At 41.2% G+C, this 18,607-nt stretch overlaps 1 protein-coding gene across 1 annotated transcript in view; it reads left to right on the top strand.

Annotated features, from left to right (window-relative positions):
• The window catches only part of LOC142955479 (calcium-dependent secretion activator 1-like), a 228,111-nt gene extending 217,468 nt beyond the window's left edge, over positions 1-10,643 (top strand). The window contains exons 22-25 of the mRNA XM_076097001.1: positions 4,442-4,583; positions 5,821-5,955; positions 9,165-9,320; positions 10,001-10,643. Coding sequence (XP_075953116.1) covers positions 4,442-4,583; positions 5,821-5,955; positions 9,165-9,320; positions 10,001-10,160 — 593 coding nt within the window. The 3' untranslated portion in view covers positions 10,161-10,643. The remainder of the gene's footprint in view (positions 1-4,441; positions 4,584-5,820; positions 5,956-9,164; positions 9,321-10,000) is intronic.
• Positions 10,644-18,607: the final 7,964 nt, after the last annotated feature.

Below are 18,607 nucleotides of genomic sequence, written 5' to 3'. Positions count from 1 at the left end.
CTCTCAACTCTGTCTATCCTACTGAGCTCTAATCTAACAGTAGCTCTGACTGTGTGAAAAATTAGTTTTTTATCACAATTAAAATTGCAAAATTAAAAATTATGGAAATTAAATTTTAGGATAAAAATTGAATTGAAACGGAGTTAGAATATTGGATTAAAACTAAATTCACCAACTGAAGTTGAAATGTTGAATTACAAACGAGTATCAAAATTAAAGAAACTATCAACAACTATCAATGCAAGTTAAAAACCCTATTAATATTAAACCAACACTGCCAATTGAAATGTTAAATCACAATTAAAACTTCAATGAAAGAAGTACAATTAATATAATCAACAGTAGTATAAAATGCTAAATTAAAACTAAGATAAACAATCAAAGTCAAAATACAAGTCAAAAGCTTAGAGTCAAAAACAAGGAATATTACAAGTTTATCACCAGAACTCAAAGTATTGTAATGTATCTTCTAATCCACGGATGACTGAGTATCTTGTAATTCTAAGACAATTTCACCTCTAGGTTGTCTGGGTAATGGAGTTTTCTGTAATTATCAAACAATTACTCCTCCAACCGATAGGTGGCGAAGTTGTCTCTTCTTCTTCTATGGTGGTTTTTAAAAAAAAAAAACGCGAAAACAGACAATGGGCTAATACTAATACTATTAACGGCTATTGCTAAAAGCTAAACTAACCGGCGAAACCGTGTCTTCAGCACGCAGACAAATCACCGTAGTTTAAACTCTTACACCATGCCGCATTCACACACTTTATGCTAGACCGTGCTTGGCTTCTCCATATGCACCGGTTATTTTATAATCCTTTTATCTAGTTATCTAGGTGAGCACAAAGCAAGCTCCGGCTCAGCTAGCATCCTCTCCTTACTTACAACAAAACGATCTCTCACAACGCTATTGTCATCACTGCATTCATCATTCATACCAAAATACACCGTGATTACAATGTATGATTACCCACTCATTACCTATTACCCACCCCGGATTATATTCCCTTGAACTCAAGTTAAATCCTGCGCTTCGTAGCAGCCAGTCTCTGTTCCAGCAGAGAGCTCGACTCTCGATAGCGTAACTAGTTCTGTTGGCTTCCTAAGCTCGTATTAAATGTATTCCCTCCCGTTAAGAGTCATTGGTTCGCCAGATCCAAACCTGCCAAACAGGACCCGGGGGGGGCCGTCGCCTTTACCCCACGCTACCCCGCCTCCAGATTCAGTTAGCCTGGTTCCCCGGACTCTCGAAGCTGCTTAAGCTTTTGAGCGCTTAGCTCTGCATAGCTTGATCAGGGCCAACGTAGAAGACGTACCGTTCCTCGACGGACCTTACCGGTAGGATTTAGCAAAAAAGAACAGCGTGTAGGCAAAATACACGTGTTCCTAATCCAGCTTGCAAGTGTGCTCCATACAGTAATCCAGCTACTTTAAATTTCAAATCAATATACTTTACCGGCTTGCTGCGGCCTGCTCCTTTGTTCGGCTCTCGGAGGGGTTGACCAAGATACCGTCTCTAAGTTTTCCTATACTACCTATACAGATTTTATCAAAAAGGTTCTGTTTACCCGTTTGTCTTTGGCGCCAGAAGGTATCTTAGTCAGCTCCTCGTCCAGTCCGTTTTCCAGCAATTATCACGTCCCTTCGTGGTCGCCAAATTTGTTAGGGTTAGAACAAAGGATGAAGGAGCTTGCAGGCCGCAGGTACTCTTCTGCTGCGAGCTTCTTACTGCGCACGTGCATCAGAAGAATAAGCTGGACCCGGTCCAAAATTAAAACAATATTTAATGTACTACACAAAGTTCACTTACAAACTGAATTAACTATCAATAGTAATGTTCTCGAGAGCAGAGACCACATACACGCATCTCCTCACAGTCCGGCGCGGCCAGTTAGCTGAAAATGAGAGCTGCAGTGATCTGAGGTAAACTCCCTAAAACATTGTCTTTTGTATCCCCTGAGAGTCGGAAAGTGTCCGAACTGTCATAAAACATGTGAATGATCCTCCGTTGATCAGTGATTGGCTCCATTTGAATTCTGCCCCCTCCCATTATCGATCCCTTAGCAAAACATCTTGGCTCCTCGCAAAACATCTTGAACTCCTCCTCTCTGTCCTGCTGGTCAGCTTGGCATTTGACCGTCCCACTGGCCCCATCCTCCATCGATGAGGTCGCCTCCATTTGCTGCTGCATGTCTGACACCTCACTCAGAATCCCTATCTGACCCTCAAAACTATTCTTAGTGTTTTAATACCTACAGTGACTATACTTCTATGATTTAATACATTCAATGAGTTAATATACTGTAACATATAATATCCTCTATAAGTAAGAATATTGTAAACCTATAATACATTCCATATGGAAACATATTGTGACTAACATATTTATTATTGTGACACTTCTACTCACCACTAGGGGTGTTATTAAATCCTACTAATAATGCGTTTAATACTGAAATTCTCCACATACCTTACTTACAGGGTTAGCCTTTGTGCTACTGGGTTAGGTAGGCTCTGTGCTTACATTTCTTGGTTAACCTCTGTGCTAAAGTCACTGGGTTAGCCTTTGTGCAACTGCGTTAGCCTCTGCACTAACATTACAGGGTTAGTTTTTTCACTACTGGATCAGCCTCTGTGCTGATGTTACTGTGTTAGCCTTTGTGCTGATGTTACTGTGTTAGCCTTTGGATTAGCTTGCTGAGCAGCGGCTCTCCCATGTTCTTTGGCACAATGGGTGTGTGCTCGTTAACAACTTAACTTCCAGACTTCACTGTCGGTCCATTTTTCCAAGTATTTTCTTTTACGAGCTGTTGTCTATGTTTTTTTGTCATCTGTTCTTTTCACGGCTAAAAAATGGCAGATGGTTGTGCTGCATGTAATTACTGTACACTTCGGTCACTCACGGCTCCTCTTTTGCTGGGAGAGTATCTACTCTGAAATAGGAACTACAAACGTTTCTCAAAACTATGATTGATCCTAGTTCTTGCGCTGTTGATACATAAAATGGGGGTTCTTAGAGCCAGAGGGTCCATCTTCAGTACCAACATAAGACCCAGCAGGGCCCTCTCTGCCCACACAGTGTATCAAGCGCACACTTAAGTAAAGCGTATCATCACGGGTACATCTTTTCCACAGAAGGTCATTTGCTCTGTTGCCCCACAGCGGTGCACTTATGTAGCAGTAAATAGCCTTAGCACTAGACAGGCGCCAAAGTCGGGCTGCCATGCGAGGAGTTAATGAGGTCTAAAGCAGTGGTAGCTGGGCCACGGCGAGCCCTGCGAACACACTCCTGGACACAACACATCCAAGTGGACAGCAGCCGCTCAAGTGGCTAATTGGGAGCGTGGTAATCAGGGAACACAGCAAACATTGCACCTACTGTGTATCATCGACCTTGACTCCAATGCCAACACACACAAACACAAACACATATACATGCTCAGAGGGGGAGAGAAAAACAAAGAGAGAGAGGGGGAGAGGAAAAGCAGACACACTGCATGGAGCCGTGAGGCATCACATTAGCACACACTGGCCTCCATTTTATCTCCTGTGGTCTTTGTCAGTGTTGCCTTTTTACCAGTTGGGAGCCAGCGGAGACTGGGGGAAATGTGTGTGACGGGTTGGATTTAGAAATACCCCGAGACTCCATCCTTTTGTCTAGAAAGATTAAAAACTGAATGCGCTGTCGTACCTGCTAATGAAGCGCCATAAACAACAACCTTCCCTGTCATTGTTCATTATCCCCATCGAGGACAGGGCCTTTCTATTGTTTGTCTCACTGCCCTTCAAATTTATCTTGAAACCCAACATGCACATGAACACATCAAAGTGTGAAAAGCCCCTTTGGGTCACAGTTTACACACATGAAACATGAACTGTTACGCTGCCCCTATGCTGACATCTATATTGATTAAGTCGACATTTGTCCATAATGCTGCAGAAGAAGAACCTCTAGACCTGAAAATAACTGAGAAGTTGGCTTGAACGGGAGCTGTTTTTTTCTGAGTGGGTCCCCGTCCTGTTTATCTCTGCACAGAGACGCACATGAAGCACTTCACATTGCTGGCTATGGTTTCACACTATTCCACTGATCAACAGGTGGCAGTAACTGGGCAAGAAACAGTAAAGTGCTAACAGGGAAGACAGAAGAAGACTGCCAGCTAGTAAACACACACAACAATTTATTTTGTTTTTAATGAGGAGGGAAATTAATTCAAATCATTTGTTAGACCACAAGAGGCATTGTATGTGTTGTTACAGAGTTGGCCTGAATACTCTCAAACCAATCACCTGATTTACTGTGCTGTGCATGTTCACTGACAGGGCTTCTATAGCAAGACTGTCAGGACACTGTTCTTACTCAGCATTGCCTGCTATGTGCTTGGGTTTGCTTTGTCACTGCCTTGTCTTATTTCCTCCTCCCCACGCCCTCCCTCAGATAACCTGTGCAATGGGAAGTTCCACAGACACCTGCAGGACCTGTACGCCCCCCTGGTGGTGCGTTATGTGGACCTGATGGAGTCCTCCATTGCTCAGTCCATTCACAGAGGCTTCGAAAGGGAATCCTGGGAACCTGTCAAGTAAGGATGCCTTTATTTACTTGACTTTTATCATCTTCACCTGTGTCGTGGAGATATTGTGTTGGATTACCCTTTTTCACTTTGCACATCTGTGCACAGATTTAGCTTTGGTTTTGACTCCTTGAAACTGTCACCAGGTTCCCATTATAATAATATGGCCATTTATTCACAATTCATTGCAATGTGCAGGAAATAAACAGGAAATCCTTGAACATCAACATACAGTATGTCGAAGCAGCCACAGGAGCTAATGCATGAGAACTGTGTATGGATGACCCGTAACCAGGTTACTATGGTGTACGATAATTCAGGACATTGAGGATATGTATTTCATACAGGACATGAGTGAGGATCTACAAATTTGCATTGATTTTATTTTATTTTAACAGTATTATATTTGAATTACCGTTGCAGTTGAACAGTTGGCCTATACAGAAATAAAGGGGGTGTTGCAGCACCCTCAGCACCCACATCCTGCGCCGATGACTCTATGGCATGTCTGTCGATTCATTGTCCACACTCAGTCTTCCTTTCTTCATAAACAAACAGAGACACATGGCTAATTATGCAAGGGGTGCAACTCGCTGTTGGGACAGCCTGTCGTATATTTAACCTAAGTTCACTGGTTGGTGTCATGCAGCAGTGATACTGTGATGCTCACTGAGAAAGAACGAGCTACTTGAGTTCTCTTCATGAACGCACATGGAAGGTTGTTTTCGATACAGCGGTCTGATGTGTGGTGAAGTCCAGTAGTGTAGTCGGGTAAATTACCGAAGCATCAGTTCTGACAGCATCGGTATCTAGTGTACACGATGATCTGACATTTATTACATAAAGATAACCTCTGATTGTGTTGTAGCGCCCGAATCCCCATATCTTCTCTCAGCTTAATGTTGAAGTTTAGAAACTCAACATAGTAACTTGCTGTTCCATGAACATTAAACTCTCGTGTGAATCTCTAATCAGCCAACAAACAGACTTTAAGTTAACCCTGGATCGATAGAATGAGGCTGGCCAGGTGGGACAATGTGTTCATCAACAACACACCCAAAGTTCTATAGTATGGTGAGGCTTCAAACCCGCCGTGCGCTGTATAATAAAGGATGCTAAGAGGTGTTTAACAAAATCAAGGAGTTCATCTTCTAATGTGTGACTTCTTCCGTTTGTTGCATTTTATAACTCATTTGCATGAACAATCTCTGTTTTCTGTCTTTTGTTGTTCCGTTTCTCTCCACAGGAGTAGAACAAGCACTCTGCCCAATGTCAACCGCCAAATGCCCAAAGTACCAAATCTAACAGTGCCAAGTGTTAACCTCCCACAAATGCCCAGCTTCTCTGCACCCAACTGGATGACAGCTAATTGTGACTCAGAGTGTGTACCCGCCTTGTGCAGCCTGAGACATGCACACGTGTCCTTGGCATGAACGTGGCATCTGACATTTGACCCCAAACATATCCAAAACAGTTTTCTGTCTTTATACAGTTGTATACAGTTCGTACTCTAAATCAGTTCAAAAGTGCAGCATCTGTAATTTATCGCAATTTATACACATGATACATTTGTAATAATTTGAATTCATGAATCCCGAAACGTAACTAATTAAATGTAGAGCTGTAAGTATAATGTAGCCCTTTCCAAAAAAATACTTAAGACAAAAAGAAGAGGCATAGAAGCATAACTAGAAAGTAGTACAAGTATTACAGCAGGAAAACTTTAATAAAAATGAGCATTTAAGATGTTTATATTCTGTACTTTCTGAGATTTGAGGAGGATTGTTCCAAAGTTTAGTAGCTACATTGCCGAAAGTCATTTTAGCAGCTTTATAAATAAATACATGTTTAGTGGTATAAGCAATTTCACATTATTTATTAGTTTGAACAGCCTCTGATTTCAGTGAGGGTTTCTATTAATATGTATGTGATCTTGTTAGTGCTATCATTAAGAGCACACTGCATATATCTGCCAACTTGACACATCATCTATAGCACTTTGGAAACCTAAGCGAAACGCAGCAACTACGGGGATCAGAGGTGTAAAGCTGCAGCATCCTGCAGAGTGAGACGCTCTCACCGCAGCACATCCGTCCCTATTCCCTCATCACAGAATACACGTAGCAGGCCTGAAGTTCTCATTGTTAAAGAGAAATGATGACAGCTGCATTTCAGCCTTCACTTTATATTTAGTAACTTATTCACTTCCCAAACAAAAGATAGCAGTAGAGAGAATAGACTTGTCTCATTTACGCTTTCCAAAATCAGGAGAGCTCAAAGAAAAAGCCCAAACTGGCTATCCAAGTTGAGGAGTGCATACGTATAAATACTGAAGTGCCTGCATAGCTGTGGCAGTCTGTGGCCAATGTTGGGGTTTCATACAGGCTCAAGGCTACGTTCATGCCGACGCCCGACATGGTGCATGTGAATGGATGCAGAAGCCAGTGACTTGGAAAAGGAATCCCAACATATTCACTCCCGCAGATGTCTTTCTCTCTGGACTGGAAAGATGCAAAAGCATAACAAGGAAACCAACCCAGTATGTTTAGTGTAGAAACATGTTCTAACGACATCAATAAGACAACTGGGGTTAGTGGGATTGTCATTATTTTTGAATATTTTTCAAAAACCAAAATATTTCAAATTTCTTAAGTGGCTTGATTCCAAATTCAGAGCATGGTATTGAAGGGTTACCTCCACACGGCTCTCAACAAGGAGATGAGCTCGCAGCTAGAAGCTAACGGTGCTAACAGAGCTAACTGAGGGGGAACCGGGGGGCGGGAGCTACGCTTCCATGACTGACAGCTTTATCAGCTGTAACAGCCGCATGAGAGTAGAGCAGAGCGGAGGAGATGAGCTAACCAGTGGGCACGCTCACATGCACTAACATGCACTACAAGGCATGCACGCTTGGCTCGGCTACATGATCAATCTGTGATTACAACACAAACAGAGGGAGAGTGACTTCATTCTCATCTCAGTCTCTGCTGAATTTGGAATTTTGCATCTTTAAGATTTTTATCTTATGATGCCGCTATTTTTACTAAAACTATTTATTTATTACTTGTCAGTTTATTAGTTTTCTCTGATGTCTTTGATCACCTGTCAGCCAATCAGATAGGAGAACCCTTGATGGCTGTGGTATAATTGTCCTACACAGCACAGGATGTGACAAAGGTCTCTTCAAAATCATCCCCAAATCCAAATGAATGTATTCTCTGTTAATTCATTTGGCAGCATGTTTCAACACGAAAATTTCCACCAAAAGCAAAAGTATTTAGATTGTAAAGTACCGAGACCTCAGCGGCAGCTACTGCCCTGGTTATCAACTTGCATCTTTTCAAATCTTTCCAGTCCAGATCTCTTCCCCCAGCTCCCTGATGTTGTAGAAGCCTGGTTTCTCACTACCTGATGCTTGAGGAGGGCCCTTTGTGTCTGAATTCTCCCCACACTGGTTCAGTCTGCTAGGACTGGGTGCAGTGTAGTGCTGTAAAAGGAAGTGATGGTCTTAATGAAGTAAAGCAGCTGCACTGCTGCTGTTCATCCTGGTCCCACACTCCTCCATGTTACCAGTCGACGTTAACAAACTGAGGGTTCCCACCCGTCCAGGAGAACCTGTACTTTAAATGCAGCAAAACTCTAGGAAACGACCGGATCTTACAGAAAGTACAAATGTTCTGGAAATGAATGAATTAGATTTTATGTGCAGACAAGAAAGTTTCATAACAGAGTTTGATGCCTCTTCCATTTGAAAATACCCTGAACACCATTTCTTTGACTAAGTGGGAACCCTGAATGTATCCAGTGAAGAAGTTCCTTCCTTCCTTCCTTCCTTCCTTCCTTCCTTCCTTCCTACCTTTTTCTAACAGTATGTCATTGTTTTTCTTTTGTCTGAGCACAAACTATGCCGTGTCTCTGTCTGTCTACCAGAGCTGTTTGTACTACCGCTCACACACACAGTACAACCATTCTGCACCCACATATCCACACAGTGCAGCCCTCAGCCAACTGGAACAATGAATTCACTAGTATTAATAATCCATTGATATAATATACAATAGCATAACAGTCACAGGGGACATTTTTTCTAAAATTGAGTACTTTTACTTTAATACTTAAAGTACATTTTCATTTTACTTTAACATGTAACACTGTCAATGCAGTACTTTTACTTACCGCGTATCTTTTACAATGTGCTATCAGGAGTACAGTAGAATGTGAATACTCCATCGCTGATGTATCATTGAAATAAACACAAGGAAGCAGCTGTTCCAGGATCTCCTGCTCATCCTCTCATTACGTCTCCTTGAGAAGGGACATGTGATTATCTTCACTACTGTAAATGCACTTTAAAATAAGTAGGAAAAAACATATGATTTGCGTGTGTCCTTTCTTACAATAGTTGAAATAATTACCATCACTGTAGGTTAAACGAAAAATGCACGAGACATTCTAGAGTCTCTATCTAATCAACCTGATTAATGCAAGATCTAAAAGTAGCATTCAAGCATTTGATTTAGAACCAGCATCATCGTTCGCCCCTTTTCAAAGCCCGATCTAAATGCTGACTTGTGACCTGTGGCCCTGCAGTAATGGCTCTGGGACTTCAGAGGATCTCTTCTGGAAGCTGGATGCTCTGCAGACCTTCATCAGAGATCTCCACTGGCCAGAGGAGGAGTTTGGCAAACACCTGGAGACCCGACTGAAGCTGATGTCCAGTGACATGATCGAATCATGTGTAAAGCGGTAAGATACTGTTTGAACACACATGGGTTATTCATCATGTGGATGTAGTGACATGGGATTTGTGGTGAACTGGGTCTCAAAACATCAACAGTGAGCTGGTAAGAAACACTGGGACCAACGGGGTTTTGTATCTTCAAACTAAGGAAGTGCTGAGTGACACTTAGGTTGAGAGGGAAAGAAGAGGATTCAACCGACACGTGTGATGGTTAGGGTTAGCAAGTAGTACATCCAATTACTTTGGAAATGAGCAATTAGTGTAGTATGTTCTACTTTACTGAGAATAAACTCATCCCTGCTGATTGTGACTGCATTTCAGAGACCATCAGCCTGGCAGGAAGTCCAGTTTGAGTGTCAGATCCATAAATGTGAAGGCTTATCAGATGCCACAATACTGCACATAGATTTTACAAACCAGTCGACAGTAGAAATGTGCATTTTAGGTTTCAGCAAACCACGGATTCACAGGGTTGTCCGTCCGCCACGTCCATTCTCGTGAACGTGATATCTAACGCTGAGAGTGTGGAGAAGGCTTTTTGAACAGCATTCAGAGCGTCATGTGTGGAAATAGGATTTAACATGTTATTTATTGGGGGTGTTGGTGGGTTGTGGGACTACTGTAGTAGTCATGACCTTACTGTTTCTTAAATCCTACATCTGTTTATTTCTATGCCTCTCTAAAGGACACGGGCAGCGTTTGAGGCCAAGCTTCAGAAGAGCAGCCGGGCCACAGACTTCCGCGTGCCACAGTCCATCTGCACCATGTTCAACGTCATGGTGGATGCCAAGGCCCAGTCAGCCAAGCTGTGTGCTGTAGACCTGGGGCAGGAGGTATGTCCATGAAGGGAGGCAGCCCTGTTTCAGAGGAAATAATTGTATCTTACTTAAAAGTTTAAGCCTGCCACCGAGTCCTGATGGACATCAAGCAGGTTCCCTGTTTGAAGCTCACATCATTCAGAGATCACCACGTTTGGGTGATCTGTGTGTCTGCTGTGAATGGCCTTGGCAGATGAAGGTGGGAAAGTCTTTTTTTATTGATTTTTCTCTCTCTGTTACTTCACTTCAGTTTTGTTTTTCTTTGTCTCTTACTTTTTCTTTGCAGTATTCACATCATTTAAGTTGTACGTCGCCTTTATCAGTCTCCTTTTCTGCTGCTTTCCCCTCCTCTCTGTCTTGTGAAAGTTTGTTAGAGACTGGGTAAGTGTGGCTATGAATTCAATTGAAATCTCACCCTCCAGTTCCCAAATGTATAATTAGTCATCAGTTTTCCCTCTCTGTCTTCCTCCACTTGAATTGTTTGGATCTATTAGCATATGTGTAGATAGTATTGAATATACATGGGGTAGAAGTGAGAGATCTCATATTTCACAGAGTCTCGAGACTGATACCAATTGCTGACAATGAATTAATTATTGCGAAGTCCTTCACTGTTCTGTTGGTGCTACGAGGCTCAACAAAAGGATTCCTCGCACTGATGCTGCTTCTGGGTTTCCATGACAGCAGTTCTTTAGCAGAAGTAATCATCCCCACGTCCTTCACTGGGCTCTGCTTCACGGGAGAACCAGGAGGCTCTTTAGAACCATCATACACCACTACATTCATTTACACCACTACATTAATTTACACCACTAAAGATAAATAGTGCAATTCATCAAGTAGGCACAAATGAAAAAGGAGTTTTAAACAATGACCTGAACAAGAAATAAATACTTTGCTTACTTTGATTACTAAGACATGAATTCATTTATGGTTTTGCATCTCCATTTAACAGATATAATTGTACATTATAATAGTACCGAGTTCTGTGCTTTGCTAAAATGTGTGTTTGTTCACCTTTACTGTACATCTCTGCTCTCATCCTCTCATCCTCTCAGCATACCGTTGAACACCTTTAACATTTAATCCAGGGCTTTGATTGATATACTTTTCATTGCAAATGTGATTCAGTTACTGCAGTTTGGTTTATTATATACTGTGTTTATCTAGTGTGCCGTTGAAGAAGCCTTACTCTATTCTAACATTTGTACTGAAGACATATACCAAACAAAGAAATCACATATCAGTCAAACCCTTGTTAAAAGAGCTGCACACTGTTTATTATTTTTAATAATCTATATGCTGCTGTCAAATTGACTATAATATCAGATCTCTGTTGTTTACTGCCTAAATCAATGTGTGTAAACAAAGCAGACGGTGATGTGTCAGTGCTAATGTTCAGAATCAAGAGCACATTCACCTAGAAATCCCAGTTCTATCCCAGCAAGAAGATATTGTTGCCAACAAGTCTGACATCTTTCTTACTTACAGAATGAACGTTATTCAGTGACATCTGGTGCAACCATGTTAAACTGATACTGATGGTCAGCTGGCTGAAATGAGGAGTTGCTACCTTAAAGTTTTTTACGCTTGTTTAATTGGACAGTAAGCAGAGATTCGTCAGAGTGAATGCATCCAGGAGGTGGTATGTGTATGTAGCCTAGCTTAGCATAAAGACAGGAAGCAAATCCAGAGCTGCCGGACTGGTACTTCTCTCTGTGTACATGTTTTGTGCAGAGCTAGGCAAACATGCTACATCCATCTACAGTTGTGTGAAAAAGTGTTTGCCCCCTTCCTGATTTCTTATTTTTTTGCATGTTTGTCACACTTAAATGTTTCAGATCATCAAACAAATTTAAATATTAGACAAAGATAACACAAGTAAACACAAAATGCAGTTTTTAAATGAAGGTTTTTATTATTAAGGGGGAAAAAAAATCCAAACCTACATGTCCCTGTGTGAAAAAGTGATTGCCCCCCCTGTTAAAACATAAATTAACTGTGGTTTACCAAAGTAATTGAGATCTATCAGTCTGGAAAAGGTTACAAAGCCATTTCTAAAGCTTTGGGACTCCAGCGAACCACAGTGAGAGCCATTATCCACAAATGGCGAAAACATGGAACAGTGGTGAACCTTCCCCGGAGTGGCCGGCCGACCAAAATGACCCCAAGAGTGTAGCGACAACTCATCCAAGAGGTCACAAAAGACCCCAGAACAACATCCAAAGAACTGCAGGCCTCACTTGCCTCAATTAAGGTCAGTGTTCATGACCCCACCATAAGAAAGAGACTGGGCAAAAATGGCCTGCATGGCAGAGTTCCAAGACGAAAACCACTGCTGAGCAAAAAGAACATAAAGGCTCGTCTCAGTTTTGCCAGAAAACATCTTGATGATCCCCAAGACTTTTGGGAAAATACTCTGTGGACTGACGAGACAAAAGTTGAACTTTTTGGAAGGTGTATGTCCCATTACATCTGGCGTAAAAGTAACACGGCATTTCAGAAAAGGAACATCATACCAACAGTAAAATATGGTGGTGGTAGTGTGATGGTCTGGGGCTGTTTTGCTGCTTCAGGACCTGGAAGACTTGCTGTGGTAAATGGAACCATGAATTCTGCTGTCTACCAACAAATCCTGAAGGAGAATGTCCGGCCATCTGTTCGTGACCTCAAGCTGAAGCGCACTTGGGTTCTGTAGCAGGACAATGATCCAAAACACACCAGCAAGTCCACCTCTGAATGGCTTAAGAAAAACAAAATGAAGACTTTGGAGTGGCCTAGTCAAAGTCCCGACCTGAATCCGATTGAGATGCTGTGGCATGACCTTAAAAAGGCGGTTCATGCTCGAAAACCCTCCAATGTGGCTGAATTACAACAATTCTGCAAAGATGAGTGGGCCAAAATTCCTCTACAGCGCTGTAAAAGACTCATTGCCAGTTATCGCAAACGCTTGATTGCAGTTGTTGCTGCTAAGGGTGGCCCAACCAGTTATTAGGTTTAGGGGGCAATCACTTTTTCACACAGGGCCATGTAGGTTTGGATTTTTTTCCCCCCTTAATAATAAAAACCTTCATTTAAAAACTGCATTTTGTGTTTACTTGTGTTATCTTTGTCTAATATTTAAATTTGTTTGATGATCTGAAACATTTAAGTGTGACAAACATGCAAAAAAATAAGAAATCAGGAAGGGGGCAAACACTTTTTCACACAACTGTATGTACTCGTCACACAGAGACGAGACTGAGCTTCTCTGGTGATCTGTAGACAGAAAAAGCAAAACATATTTTACATCTCAGTGAGATTTCCAGTTGAGATATTTGAACATTAGCTTTTGTTTTGACACAGTTAGTTTAGTCCTGTATGAGGCAAGTGCTGCTTGTCTTAATTGACATCAAGGTAAAGATGTGATTAGTGGAGAAAGGTCATTGCAGGTCATGTTGTGATATCATAACTATGATTGCAACATTCGTCACAATGGTTCCTTTACATAGATAATGTTGCCCAATGGCAAAATATTTATTCAGTACAAGTACATATAAATATGATGTAAATAATGATAAAGTGGCCAGTATTTCCTGTGGAGGAGAAGAGTAACATGTTTCTGTTTTCCTTCCTCTTTAGAGACAATACCATTCACAGATCAATGATCTAATTGAAGAGACGGTGAAGGAGATGATAACGCTGCTAGTAGCTAAGGTACAACCTTTATATTACAGTATAGATTACACCATGTATGTATAACAGGCATAGACTGTTGTATATATTGTATTTTGTATTATATTTTAAGTACAGCACTGGGAGAGGCAAACAAGCATACCACTGAACAATGTAGAGATATGTTTATTATGTGACAAATAAAAACCTTAAACCTTGAAACCTAGACAAGCCAATAATCCCCAGGTATCAGGGAGGGAGTGCAAAACAACTATGGAGACACTCACAACTACTACAAAGAGACAGAAAACGACCCGAGAGAGACGCAAAACAACAACAAAGAGACTCAAATGACCACAAAGAGACTCAAATGACAACAAAGAGAATCAAAAGACCACAAAGACAATCAAATGACCACAAAGAGACTCGAATGACCACAAAGAGACTCAAAAGACCACAAAGAGACTCAAATGACCACAAAGAGAATCAAATGACCACAAAGAGAATCAAAAGACCACAAAGAGAATCAAATGACCACAAAGAGACTCAAATGACCACAAAGAGAATCAAATGACCACAAAGAGACTCAAATGACCACAAAGAGACTCGAATGACCACAAAGAGACTCAAATGAACACAAAGAGACTCAAATGACCACAAAGAGACTCAAAAGACCACAAAGAGACTCAAATGACCACAAAGAGAATCAAATGACCACAAAGAGACTCAAAAGACCACAAAGAGAATCAAATGACCACAAAGAGACTCGAATGACCACAAAGAGACTCAAATGACCACAAAGAGACTCAAATGACCACAAAGAGAATCAAAAGACCACAAAGAGACTCAAATGACCACAAAGAGACTCAAAGAGAATCAAATGACCAGAAAAAGACTCAGAAGACCACAAAGAGACTCAAAAGACCACAAAGAGAATCAAATGACCACAAAGAGACTCAAATGACCACAAAGAGACTCAAATGACCACAAAGAGACTCAAATGACCACAAAGAGAATCAAAAGACCACAAAGAGACTCAAATGACCACAAAGAGAATCAAAGAGAATCAAATGACCACAAAGAGACTCAGAAGACCACAAAGAGACTCAAATGACCACAAAGAGACTTAAATGACCACAAAGAGAATCAAAAGACCACAAAGAGACTCAAATGACCACAAAGAGAATCAAAGAGAATCAAATGACCACAAAGAGACTCAGAAGACCACAAAGAGACTCAAATGACCACAAAGAGACTCAGAAGACCACAAAGAGACTCAAATGACCACAAAGAGAATCAAAAGACCACAAAGACACTCAAATGACCACAAAGAGACTCAAAGAGAATCAAATGACCACAAAGAGACTCAAATGACCACAAAGAGAATCAAATGACCACAAAGAGACTCAAATGACCACAAAGAGACTCAAATGACCACAAAGAAACTAAAAAGACCACAAAGAGACTCAAATGACCACATGACCACAAAGAGACTAAAATGACCACAAAGAGACTCAAAAGACCACAAAGAGACTTAAATGACCACAAAGAGAATCAAAAGACCACAAAGAGACTCAAATGACCACAAAGAGACTTAAATGACCACAAAGAGAATCAACAGACCACAAAGAGACTCAAATGACCACAATGAGAATCAAAGAGAATCAAATGACCACAAAGACACTCAGAAGACCACAAAGAGACTCAAATGACCACAAAGAGACTCAGAAGACCACAAAGAGACTCAAATGACCACAAAGAGAATCAAAAGACCACAAAGACACTCAAATGACCACAAAGAGACTCAAAGAGAATCAAATGACCACAAAGAGACTCAAATGACCACAAAGAGAATCAAATGACCACAAAGAGACTCAAATGACCACAAAGAGACTCAAATGACCACAAAGAAACTAAAAAGACCACAAAGAGACTCAAAATGACCACATGACCACAAAGAGACTAAAATGACCACAAAGAGACTCAAAAGACCACAAAGAGACTTAAATGACCACAAAGAGAATCAAAAGACCACAAAGAGACTCAAATGACCACAAAGAGAATCAAAGAGAATCAAATGACCACAAAGAGACTCAGAAGACCACAAAGAGACTCAAATGACCACAAAGAGACTCAGAAGACCACAAAGAGACTCAAATGACCACAAAGAGAATCAAAAGACCACAAAGAGACTCAAATGACCACAAAGAGACTCAAAGAGAATCAAATGACCACAAAGAGACTCAAATGACCACAAAGAGAATCAAATGACCACAAAGAGACTCAAATGACCACAAAGAAACTAAAAAGACCACAAAGAGACTCAAATGACCACAAAGAGACTCAAAAGACCACAAAGAGACTCAAATGACCACAAAGAGACTCAAATGACCACAAAGAGAATCAAAAGACCACAAAGAGAATCTAAAGACCACAAAGAGAATCAAATGACCACAAAGATATTCAAATGACCACAAAGAGACTCAAATGACCACAAAGAGAATCAAAAGACCACAAAGAGAATCTAAAGACCACAAAGAGAATCAAATGACCACAAAGATACTCAAATGACCACAAAGAGACTCAAAAGACCACAAAGAGACTCAAATGACCACAAAGAGACTCAAATGACCACATGACCACAAAGAGACTCAAATGACCACAAAGAGAATCAAATGACCACAAAGAAAATCAAAAGACCACAAAGAGACTCAAATGACCACAAAGAGAATCAAATGACCACAAAGAGACTCAAATGACCACAAAGAGACTCAAAAGACCACAAAGAGAATCAAATGACCACAAAGAGACTAAAAAGACCACAAAGAGACTCGAATGACCACAAAGAGAATCAAATGACCACAAAGAGAATCAAAAGACCACAAAGAGACTCAAATGACCACAAAGAGAATCAAATGACCACAAAGAGACTCAAAAGACCACAAAGAGACTCAAATGACCACAAAGAGAATCAAAATGACCACAAAGAGACTCAAATGACCACAAAGAGACTCAAATGACCACAAAGAGAATCAAAATGACCACAAAGAGACTCAAATGACCACAAAGAGAATCAAATGACCACAAAGAGAATCAAAATGACCACAAAGAGAATCAAATGACCACAAAGAGACTCAAATGACCACAAAGAGACTCACAAGACCACAAAGAGAATCAAAATGACCACAAAGTGGCTCAAAAGTCAGCCCCAGTCTCTCAAGGTGTCCCCCAAGGTTCACTACTCAGTCCCCTCCTCTTCCTCCTCTACCTGCTCTCCCTTGGTGACATCACATGCCACCATGGTCTCCATTTCCACTGCTATGCTGACGACACCCAGCTCTACATCTCCACCAAATCCATCACCCCCACCACCCAAAACACCAGCACCATCTGCCTCACTTCATACCTTTCGGACCTCCTGCATCGACACGCTCCCAACCGCAACCTTAGATCTGCTGACGCCAACCTCCTTACCCCCCCTACTCTGTCCAAGCATCGGACCTGGGGGGACAGGGCCTTCTCCATTGCTGCCCCCTCCCTCTGGAACTCCCTACCCCAGCACCTCAAATATTCTCCATCACTAAAAATTTACACAAAGAGGCTAAAAATGACACAATTAACAAACATGTTTTCTGATGCAGTACTTTGAGTATTTTCTGAATGGGTAGAGGAGCCTGTCTTCTTTACTCTGATCTAAGAGCATGAAAAAGACAAAAACTAGATATACATGGTTTTTGGCTGACATGGACAATATGACGCATTGCTGTATTTTCAACTGCACCGCAGTAGAATGAACTCATTGAGGCAGCTGCTAACAAGTTATTGCTTTAATATTTGAACACTGGTCGCAAATTAAAGGAACTGTCTTTTACTGAAACTAAAGTGCATTTTACTGCTAATGCCTTCTGACTGTTACGAGACGTTTGATTGTAGACTGTCTGTACTTGGTGATACTGCTGCATTTACAAAAGTAAAGTCATTTCCCTGCTGCTTTCTTCTTCTTCTCCGCTTTCTCAGTTTGTGGTCATCCTAGAAAGTGTGTTAGCCAAGCTCTCCAGATACGATGAGGGAACACTCTTCTCCTCCTTCCTCTCCTTCACAGTAAGTAGCACATATACTGTACACACTACCAACAGCATTCTTCCTCAAACACATTTCAGCAGATACTCACCAGCTTCATTGTTGGATGTGCATATCAGACTTTTCCGGTGCGGTGCACCAGGTGACCAAAGGTTTGTGTTGCTGTCATCAAAATGAAATCACTGATTTGGAAGTTAAAACAATACAATATTATTATATGAGACTGTTCACATACGGACACTTGCCATCACTCTTTAACACCGTGGGTACCCCTTGGGGTCACTTCAGTGTAGGCAACATAACTACTTGTTTAGGTTAGGTTCTAAACAAACTTATCAGGAAGGCCAGCAGTGTGCTGGGGTGTCCACTGGATACGGTGGAGATGGTGGGAGACAGGAGGATGATGGCTAAGCTATCATCCCTGATGAACAACACCTCCCACCCCATGCAGGACGCCCTGACAGCTCTGTGCAGCTCCTTCAGCCACCGGCTGATTCACCCCCGGTGTGTGAAGGAGAGGTACCGCAGGTCCTTCCTTCATATACATATATTTATATATATATATATATATATATATATATATATATATATATAAACATCGAACAAAAAGTTCGGAAATTAGTGTTTGGTAGATTATTTCTGTTGTAACGATGCTTCTTGGCAATGAATTTTATACCGTTGGAAAGCCTGTTTATTTACCTTTTAAACGCTGCCCCAATTGTAAGGAACATGCATTTCTG

Source organism: Anarhichas minor, unplaced genomic scaffold (genome assembly GCF_050575085.1).
Source record: "Anarhichas minor isolate MPS153535 unplaced genomic scaffold, ASM5057508v1 ptg000023l, whole genome shotgun sequence".
In the NCBI taxonomy this organism is placed as follows: Eukaryota; Metazoa; Chordata; class Actinopteri; order Perciformes; family Anarhichadidae; genus Anarhichas; species Anarhichas minor.
This window is presented reverse-complemented; position numbering and strand designations above follow the sequence as displayed.